General features: G+C 46.8%; 1 protein-coding gene across 1 annotated transcript in view; it reads right to left on the bottom strand.

Moving 5' to 3' along the window:
* Positions 1-8,697: 8,697 nt before the first annotated feature.
* Positions 8,698-10,376, bottom strand: part of KPNA7 (karyopherin subunit alpha 7) — a 34,977-nt gene continuing 33,298 nt past the window's right edge. The window contains exon 11 of the mRNA XM_012455457.3: positions 8,698-8,913. Coding sequence (XP_012310880.2) covers positions 8,827-8,913 — 87 coding nt within the window. The 3' untranslated portion in view covers positions 8,698-8,826. The remainder of the gene's footprint in view (positions 8,914-10,376) is intronic.

Raw genomic sequence — 10,376 nt, 5'->3', positions numbered from 1 at the left:
ACCCCATCTCTACTAAAAATACAAAAATTAGCCAGGCATGGTGGCGCATGCCTATAATCCCAATTACTCAGGAGGCTGAAGCAGGAGAATCCCTTGAAGCCGGGAGGTGGAGGTTGCAGTGAGTTGAGATCTCGCCACTGCACCCCAGCCTAGATGAGAGAGCGAGACTCTGTCTCAAAAAAAAAAAAAAAGAATTTGAGAGAGAATCCGAGAGCACATAAGACCAAAGAGGAGGCCCGGAGAGGCAGGATGCAGGCAGCCACTGGAAACGTCGACTGCAGGGCTTGCCACTGGAGTCATCAAAGACACATAAGCTGTTTCTTCTGTCCCCAGCCCCTGGGTCTTAGATTCAAAGTCTCAGACCGGGCCCCATTACTCACACCTGTAATCCCAGCACTTTGGGAGGCCAAGGCAGGAGAACCACCTGAGGTCAGGAGTTTTAAGACCAGCCCAGTCAACATGACAAAACCCTGTCTACTAAAAATACAAAAATTAGCTGGCTGTGGTAGTGCACAGCTGTAGTCCCAGCTACTAGGGAGGCTGAGGCGGGAGGATCACTTGAACCAGGGAGGCAAAGGTTGCAGTGAGCCAAGATTGTGCCAGTGCACTCCAGCTTGGGCGACAGTGAAGCCTTGTCTCAAAAAAAAAAAGAAAAAGAAAAGTTGGCCAGGCGCCATGGCTGACACCTGTAATCCCAGCACTTTGGGAGGCCGAGGTGGGCAAATCACGAGGTCAGGAGATCAAGACTATCCTGGCTAACATGGTGAAACCCTGTCTCTACTAAAAATACAAAAGTTAGCTGGGTATGGTGGCACGTGCCTGTAGTCCCAGCTTTTCAGGAGGCTGAGGCAGGAGAATCGCTTGAACCCGGAAGGCAGAGGTTGCAATGAGCCGAGATCGTGCCACTACACTCCAGCCTGGCAACAGAGTGAGACTCTGTCTCAAAAAATATATATATATATCAGAGAAAGATGAGAGTATGCTTGGCCAAAGATCTGCCACCTAGGACATCCTGAGCTGACGAGAAACGAGGAACTGGAATCTCCCAGGTGCCCCCATCTCCATGTGAGATGGCAGAGCCCCTCAAGGAGTGCCTCCGCCCCCATCATACCCTCAACAGTGGACAGATAATCGCCCCAGAAGGAGATGAAGATACTGATTGCAGGCCCCCATGTCCACTAAATCATAGACTTGTTCTATCACTAAATGAGCAGTTGGTGCATGTGAACTGTCTTCCAGCAGTATTTTAGACCAACACCCAAACACCTTTTTTCTCCATGTATTAAGGGCCACCAAAGACCCGCTTTGGGCATGATGTTTTGGTGACACTTTTGAGCCAAAATTTAGCTTGATCTAATCTCTACACTCAACTTGTGCAAACCAAGTCCAATCCCTTAGGGACAGGGTCTAGCTAGATTGTCTAGGCTGGACTTGAACTTCTGGGCTTGAGGGATCCTCCAGCTTCAGCTTCCGGGTAGCTGGGTGATAGGGTTTGGATTCGTGTCTCTGACCAAATCTCATGTCAAATAGTAATCCGCAGTGTTGGAGGTGGGGCCTGGATCATGGAGGCAGATTTCCCCCTTGCTGTTCTCATCATAGTGCGTTGTCATGAGATCTGGTTATTTAAAAGTGGTAGCACCTCCCCCTTCTCTCCCTTCTGCTCTGGCTGTATAAGACATGCCTGCTTCCCCTTCACCTTCTGCCATGATTGTAAGTTTCCTGAGGCCTCCTCAGCCACGCTTCCTGTGCAGCCTGCCGAACTGTGAGCCAATTAAACCTCTTTTTTTTTGGATGGAGTCACACTCTATCGCCAGGCTGGAGTGCAGTGGCACGATCTTGGCTCACTGCAACCTCTGCCTCAGCCTCCCAAGTACCTGGGATTACAGGCACCTGCCACCATGCCCAGCTAACTTTTATATTTTTAGTAAAGATGGGGTTTCACCATGTTGGTCAGGCTGTTCTCAGTCTCCTGACCTTGTCATCCCCCCGCCTCAGCCTCCCAAAGTGCTAGGATTACAGGTGTGAGCCACCGCACCCAGCCAAACCTCTTTTCTTTATAAACCACACAGTCTCAAGTATTTTATAGCAATGCCAAAACAGACGAATACACTGATTACAGGTGCACATCGCCTCGCCCAGTTTAATCCCTCTTTCAACATATCTCATATCCATGACCACACTGCCTAGCACCTAATCTACGTTTCTAGGTCCCTTCCATCCCAGTTACTTTTTGAGACAGAGTCTCTCTGTCACCCAGGCTGCAGTGCAGTGGCATGACCTCAGCTCACTGCAACCTCCACTCCCTGGGTTCAAGCAATTCTCCTGTCTCAGTCTCCTGAGTAGCTGGAATTACAGGTGTGCACCACCACACTGGGCTAATTTTTGTATTTTTAGTAGAGACAGGATTTCACCATGTCGGCCAGGCTGGTCTTGAACTCCTGACCTTAGGTGATCCGCCCACCTTAGCCTCTCAAAGTGCTGGGATTACAGGCGTGAGCCACCACGCCCAGCCAAGAATTCTGCATTTTTGCCATTTTCTTGGATGGCTCTCAGGCAAGTGGTAATAGCCAGTGTTCTGAGGGATGTGGGGATAGGGGGTTAGTGTCCCTCACAGAGCAAAACCCCCATTCCCCCAAAACACACACAAAACATGGGCTTCCAGACCAGCAGAGTGAATCCTGGCCCTGCTATTACTTGGTGTTCATCTTTACCACTTTGGGACTTGTTTCCTTATTATTTTATTTTTTGAGACAGTCTTGCTTTGTCGCCCAGGCTGGAGTACAGTGGCACAATCTCAGCTCACTTCAACCTCTACCTCTCGGGTTCGAGCGATTCTTCTGCCTCAGCCTCCCAAGTAGCCGAGCCTACAGGCACACACCAGCTAATTTTGTATTTTTCGTAGAGACAGGGGGGTTTCACCATATTGGCCAGACTGGCTCATCGAACTCCTGACCTTGTGATCTGCCTGCCTCAGCCTCTCAAAGTGCTAGGATTATAGGCATGAGCCAGCATGCCTGACCCCCTATTTTTTTTTTTATTTTTTTTTTTAGAGATAGGGTCTGGCTCTGTTGCCCAGGCTGGAGTGCAGTGGCAGGATCATGGCTCACAGCCGCCTCAACCTCATGGGCTCAAGTGATCCTCCCACATCAGCCTCCCAAGTAGCCAGGACCACAGGTGTATACCGCCTTGTCTGGCTAATTTTCAAAATTTTTTGTAGAGATGGGATCTGGCTATATGCCTGAGGCTGATCTCAAACTCCTGGCCTCAAGCGATTCTTCCACCTCAGCCTCCTCAGTAGCTGGGACCACACACGCACAGCACCACACCCAGCTGTGTTTCCTTATCTTTGATATGGGTGCACCACCACCCACTTTAAAGAACTTCAAAGCACATCTAGCCCTTAACATTAGTTTGCTTTCCATCCTGAACTCTCCACTAATGTAACATGAAACAATTTTACTGGATTCTTAGCCTCCAGCCTGAAAGCTTGGCGGGTCCCTGGGAGGGCAGGTGTAATGACTCTGGACTTGGGGAGGACAGCGTCCAAGGGAGGAACCCTGAGAAAAGTGAGTATTTTGCCCACCGAACAGCCTAACCTTGGCCAGATACAGTGGCTTATGCCTGTAATCCCAGCACTTTGGGAGGCTGAGGCAGATAGATTACTTGAGGTCAGGAGTTCGAGGCCAGCCTGGCCAACATAGTAAAACCCCATCTCTACCAATACAAAAATTAGATTACAGGCATAGTGGTGCATGCATGTAATCTCAGCTACTCAGGAGGCTGAGACAGGAGAATCGCTTGAACCTGGGAGGTTGTAGTGAGCCAAGATCTCACCATTGCACTCCAGCCTGGGCAACAAAGCATGACTTCATCTCAAAAATAAACAATCTGACCTTGTTCCTGTGCCCTGCCCAGAGAATGGAAGGAGGGCAGCATAAGTCTCACGAATGGTTGAAGGATTCCTCTGTAGGAAAACTAAACAGCCCGTAAGTGAAGATCTGCAGCTCTGGGCCAGGCACAGTGGCTCACACTTGTAATCCCAGCACTTTGAGAGGCCAAGGCAGGCGGATCACTTCATGTCAGGAATTTAAGACCAGCCTGGCCAACATGGTGAAACGCTGTCTCTACTAAAAATACAAAAATTAGCTGGGCGTGGTGGCACGCACCTGTAATCCCAGCTACTTGGGAGGCTGAGGCAGGAGAATCAGTTGAACCCAGGAGGTGGAGGTTGCAGTGAGCTGAGATTGTGCCACTGCACTCCAGCCTGGGTGACAGAATGAGACTTTGTCTCAAAAAAAAACAAAGATAAATAAATAAGATCTGCAGCTCTGACCGTTGGGATCACTTGTTGGAAGGGCCAGATTCCTATGCGGTCCCCTAGCAGATGTCCACCAATGACAAGCCCCACTCATGGCTCCAATCAGCCCGAGGACCTTTCTATTATAAGCAGAGATCCAAGGACACCAGACATTTGATGGAGGCCTTTGCCGTGGGCATACCAAACTAAAAACAGACAGACACACCCCCATCCAAGAATCAATGCACAAACAGCTATAGTCGATAGCACAGATAGGATCTTGCATTAATGAAGAAGGAGGCTTGACAAGGGAAGCCTGTGCAAACAAAATGTCTCCAATTAAGTGACTGCAGAAATGAAAAGCCTGGAAGAGGAAATAAGGTGAAATGGAATAAATACCCCAGAAAGTAAAAAATAAAGAAGGAAAATAGAGAATGAGACAAGAAAATTAGAGAATCCGTTTCAGGGGAAAAAACGGTGGTGGCAAGGGAGATAATTCTATTTTTTTTCTTTTCTTTTTAGAAATGGGTGTCTCACTATGTTGCCCAGGCTGGTCTCAAACTCCTGAACTCAAGGGATCCTCCCACCTCAGCCTCCCAAAGTGCTGGAATTATAAGCATGAGCCACTATGCCAAGCTCTTTGAAAAAAAAAAAAGTTAAGGATGGGCCAGGGGCAGTGGCTCACACCTGTAATCCCAGTATTTTGGGAGGCCGAGGCAGGCAGATCACCAGGTCAGAAGTTCAATACCAGCCTGACCAACATGGAGAAACCCCATCTCTACTAAAAATACAAAATTCGCCAGGTGTGGTGGTGCATGCCTGTAATCCCAGCTACTCTGGAAGCTGAGGCAGGAGAATCACTTGAACCCAAGAGATGGAGATTGCACTGCGAGATCGCACCATTGCACTCCAGCCTGGGCAACAAGACTGAAATGCCGTCTCAAAAAAAAAAACAAAACAAAAAAAACACCAAAGAACATAATTCTAGATTGCAAGGCTCATACTTGGATATAGACAAAATAGGTTTCTATTCAGGACAGCACATTAAGAATACCAGAGACACAACCTACAAACTTCAGTCAGTAAAGCTGAGACAGGGGAAGAGAGTCATGCACAAAATAATTGGCGATCAGAGTAGAAGACTTTGAACCCAACACTGAAAACTAGAAGATATTGATCAATGCTTGCAACATTCTGAAGGTCATAGTTTCCGGTTGAGAACACTCTCTGCAGCTCAATTAACAACCAGGAGCCAAAGCTAAGTACATGTTTTCAAGGCAGGGCATGGTGGCTTATGCCTGTAACCCCACTGAGGTCAGGAGTTCGAGACCAGCCAGGCCAACATGGTGAAACCCCATCTCTACTAAAAAATATATATATACAAAAATTAGCCAGGCATGGTGGTGGGTGCCTGTAATCCCAGCTATTTGGGAGGCTAAGGCAGGAGAATCGCTTGAACCCTGGAAGTGGAGGTTACAGTGAGCCAAGATCACACCACTGCACTCCAGCCTGGGTGACAGAGTGAGACTGTCTCAAACAAATAAAAAATAAAGTACATGTTTTCGGATGAGCAGTGTCTGAAATTTAACCTCCTATGTACCTTCTCTCAGAAGCAAGATACACCTATGTAAAAGCCAGTGGGTCACAGTAGCTCATGCCTGTAATCCTAGCACTTTGAGAAGCCAAGGCAGGAAGACTGCTTGATCCCAGGAATTCAAGATCAGCTTCCCTGTTTCCTGGATCCCATGCCTACCTTCACTTGTTTTCTCATTTAGAGATGGAGTCTCACTCTGTAGCCCCAGCTGGAGTGCAGGGGCCATCATTGCTCACTGCAGCCTCAAACTCCCTGGCTCAAGCAATCCTCTTGCCATGGCTTCCCAAAGCCAAATTAAAATTTTAAAAGCCAAATTAATTAAAATTAAACAATCAGCTGGGCATAGTGGTACACACCTATGACACAGCTACTCAGGAGTCTGAGGCAGGAGGATTCTTTAGCACAGCAGTTCAAGGCTGCAGTGAGCTGAGCTGTGATGGTGCCACTGGACTCCAGCCAGGGAGACAGAGTGAGACCTTGGCTCTAAAATAAAGGAGAAAACAAGTAAAGGCAGGCATGAGATCCAGGAAATAGGAAAACAGACCCAGGAAAAGTGAGTGGAACCCCCAGGATGATGGTAAAAGCCGATCCCAGGACAACAGACGTGTACCAGAGGGTAGGGGTAACTATTCCAGGCTGGAGTAAACAGAGAGCTTTACAGTGGGTGTGGATGACAAGCATGTTGGTAGATTACTGATGTATTATATTCAGCAGGAGGTTTACACTTGTAGCAAAGAATTTGGCATGAGGTAAGCCCAAGGAAAACAAAGATACGAGTGAAGATGTGGATTAATTCCAAGGAAAACACACTTCTGAATATAATTTACATAATTATGACAAAACCTGACATCAAGCTAACAAAAATTAGATATCTATGATAGGAAGACAGGGAGATGGTATTAAAAAAAAAGTTGGGTGTCTCAGCCAGGCGTGGTAGTTCATGCCTGTAATCCCAGCACTTTGGAAGGCTGAGGCAGGTGGATCATGAGGTCAGGAGTTTCAGACCAGCCTGGCTAAGATGGTGAAACCCTGTCTCTACTAAAAATGCAAAAAAAATTAGCCAGCTGTGGTGGCAGATGCCTGTAATCACAGCTACTCAGGAGGCTGAGACAGAGGATTCCTTGAACCCGGGAGGCAGAGGTTGCAGTGAGCCGAGATCATGCCACTGCACTCCAGCCTGGGCGACAGAGCGAGACTCCCATCTCAAACAAACAACAACCAGAAAAACCCCGGGTATCTCTTCTGTAAATTTGAACATCATCTTTAAATGTAGCGTAAGCATGATGTTTAGAATTATGAAAGCATAGACTAGAATAAATAGATCAAAGAGTAGAAAGTTCTGGCCTCTGGGGTTGGGTAAGGTGGAGCAGGGGTGGAAGAGGCAGGCACCAGTCCTCCCTTGCTTTAAATATCTTTAGCTCTATAAAATGTATACATTGTATCAAAGTTCATTTAAGTTATGAAAACAAAGTATATAGGAAAGTCATGGTTCAAATATAAAATGTAGGCCAGGTGCAGTGGCTCATACCTATAAACCCAGCACTTTGGGAGGCCAAGGGGAGGGGATAGCTTGAGGTCAGGAGTTCAAGACTAACCTGGACAACATAATGAGACCCCATCTCTACAGAATTCTTTAAAAAGTTAGCTGTGTGTGGTGGCACTGCCCTGAACTATAGATGATGGCTTAAATCCACACACACATGTTGTCTCTTGAACTTTCTAGGAAGGGTAAGAGAGATTGAGTTTCTACAGACGATCATCTTTGATCTTATCAATGTCAGGATGTTAATTGCCAGAGGAAAGCAAGCCAGTAACACTACTCCTGCAGCACCAAGAACCAATGATACGGTATCCTCAAGTCGAAGTCTGTCCAGAGGCCAGGCGCGGTGGCTCACACTTATAATCTCAGCACTCTGGGAAGCTGAAGCATGTGGATCACTGGAGATCAGGAGTTCAAGACCAGCCTGGTCAACGTGGTGAAACCCCATCTTTTTTTTTTTTTTTTTTTTTAAAGACGGGGTTTCACTATGTTGGTCAGGCTGGTCTTGAACGCCCGACCTCAGGTGATCTGCCCACCTTGGCCTCCAAAGTGCTTAGATTACAGGTGTGAGCCACCACGCCTGGCCAAAATGCCATCTCTTTTACTAAAAATACAAAAATTAGCTGGGTGTGGTGGCAGGTACCTATAGTCCCAGCTATTTGGGAGGCTGAGGTAGAAGAATCGCTTGAACCTGGGAGATGGAGGTTGCAGTGAGCTGAGATCATACCACTGCACTCCAGCCTGGGTGACAAGAGTGAAACTCCATCTCAAAAAAGAAAAAATAAAAAGAAGAAAAACAGTCATCCAGATAGTTATAACACCATTCTACGGTCTTGAAGGTTTTACTTTAAGACCTTTTAAAAGCCAATTACTGAGCAAATGTTTATTTTTATTTTTTTGAGACAGTTTCACTCTTGTTGCCCAGGCTGGAGTGCAATGGCATGATCTTGGTTCATTGCAACCTCCACCTCCCGGGTTCAAGTGATTCTCCTGCCTCAGCCTCTCAAGTAGTTGGGATTATGGGTACACACCACCACCCCCAGCTAAGTTTTTGTCTTTTTAGTAGAAACAGGATTTCACCATGTTATCCAAGCTGGTCTTGAACTCCTGACCTCAGATGATCCACCTGCCTTGGCCTCCCAAAGCGCTGAGATTACAGGCATGAGCTGCTATACCCAGCCTAAACAAATGTTCTTAGGAGATGAATTCCACATGGTTTTAAGATGCAAGTGGTTTATCTGAAGTTCAGATAGAGAAAGGTGTACATGCTGAATATTTTATTAATGTTAAGTTTAAAAGCTTTACATTTGGGTTACACTAAGATATAGGGCTGCTGCTTCTTAAAGAGGTTATCCACTGGCATTGGGTTGTTGGGTTGGGAGTAATGGAGCTTGGCTATTTTTTTGCTAAGCAGTCACAATTTATAAATTCACAATCTTGGTCTATGACTTGGCTCAGTAACATTAGGCTCTCATCTTCTTCCTTCAGGAGAGAACAAACTGTTATACCTCCAGGCTTCTCAGCACATCATCACTGCACATTTGACAAAATCCACCCTCTTCACCGTGTCTAAGTCATTAAGTACATTCACATTGAATTAATTAAGTACAGTCACCTCAGTGTGACTGTGCAACCACCACCACCACCCACCTCTAGAACTGTTTCATCTTGTACAACGGAAGCTTAGCATCTATTAAATCAGGGGTCCCCAACCCCCTGTCCATGGCCTGTTAGGAACTGGGCCACACAGCAGGAGGTGAGCAGCAGGGCAGCAAAATAAGCTTCCTCTGTATTTACAGTCACTGCCCATGGCTCACATGACCACCTGAGCTCCGCCTCCTGTCAGATCAGCTGCAGCATTAGATTCTCATAGGAGTATGAACCCTATTGTGAACTGTGCCTGAGAGAGATGTAGGTTGCCTGCTCCTTATGAGAATCTAATGCCTCCCGATCTGTCACGGTCTCCCATCACGCCTAGATGGGACCATCTAGTTGCAGGAATAAAGCTTAGGGCTCCCATCGATTCTACATTATGATGAGTTGTGTAATTATTTTATTATATATTACCATGTAATCATAGAAATAAAGTCCACAATAAATATAATGCTCTTCCTGAAACCATCCCCTCACCCCAAAGTCAGTGGAAAATTTGTCTTTCATAAAAACTGGTCCCTAGTGTTAAAAAGGCTGGGCATGGGGTCGGGCACGGTGGTTCACACCTGTAATCCCAGCACTTTGGGAGGCCGAGTCGGGTGGATCATGAGGTCAGAAGTTCGAGACCAGCCTGACCAACATGGTGAAACCCTGTCTCTACTAAAAATACAAAAATTAGCTGGGCATGGTGGCACATGCCTGTAATCCCAGCAACTCAGGAGGCTGAGGCAGGAGAATTGCCTGAATCTGGGAGGTGGAGGTTGCAGTGAGCCGAGATCGTGCCACTGCACTCCAGCCTGGGCGACAGAGTGAGACTCTGTCTCAAAATAAATAAATTTAAAAAGCTGGGGACCACTGTATTAAATCACTCCTCATTTCCTCCTCCACCCTGCACCTGGCAACCACCATTCTACTTTGTCTCTACAAATTTGACGACTCTAGGTACCACATGTAAGTGGAATCGCACATTTGTCCTTTTGTGACTAGCTTGTTTTTAAATGCAGTTTGGTGTACTAGAACACCATCCTGGCAATGAGGAAGGAGATGATGAGAATAGCTACCATTTCTAGACGAGAAGTCTTTAACCTGGAGTTCTTGGATAAGCCCCAGGGATTCAACCCTCTTTGAGAGAGGAGTCTTTTTTTTTTTTTTTTCGAGACAGAGCCTTCCTCTGTCACCTAAGGCTGGAGTGCAGTGGAGTGATCTTGGTTCACTGCGACCTCTGCCTCCTGTGTTCAAGCGATTCTCTTGTCTCAGCCTCCCGAGTAGCTGGGATTACAGGCATACATCAC

This window comes from Aotus nancymaae, unplaced genomic scaffold, assembly GCF_030222135.1.
Source record: "Aotus nancymaae isolate 86718 unplaced genomic scaffold, 86718_ANA_hifiasm-v0.15.2.pri h1tg000015l_0, whole genome shotgun sequence".
Lineage (NCBI taxonomy): Eukaryota > Metazoa > Chordata > Mammalia > Primates > Aotidae > Aotus > Aotus nancymaae.
This window is presented reverse-complemented; position numbering and strand designations above follow the sequence as displayed.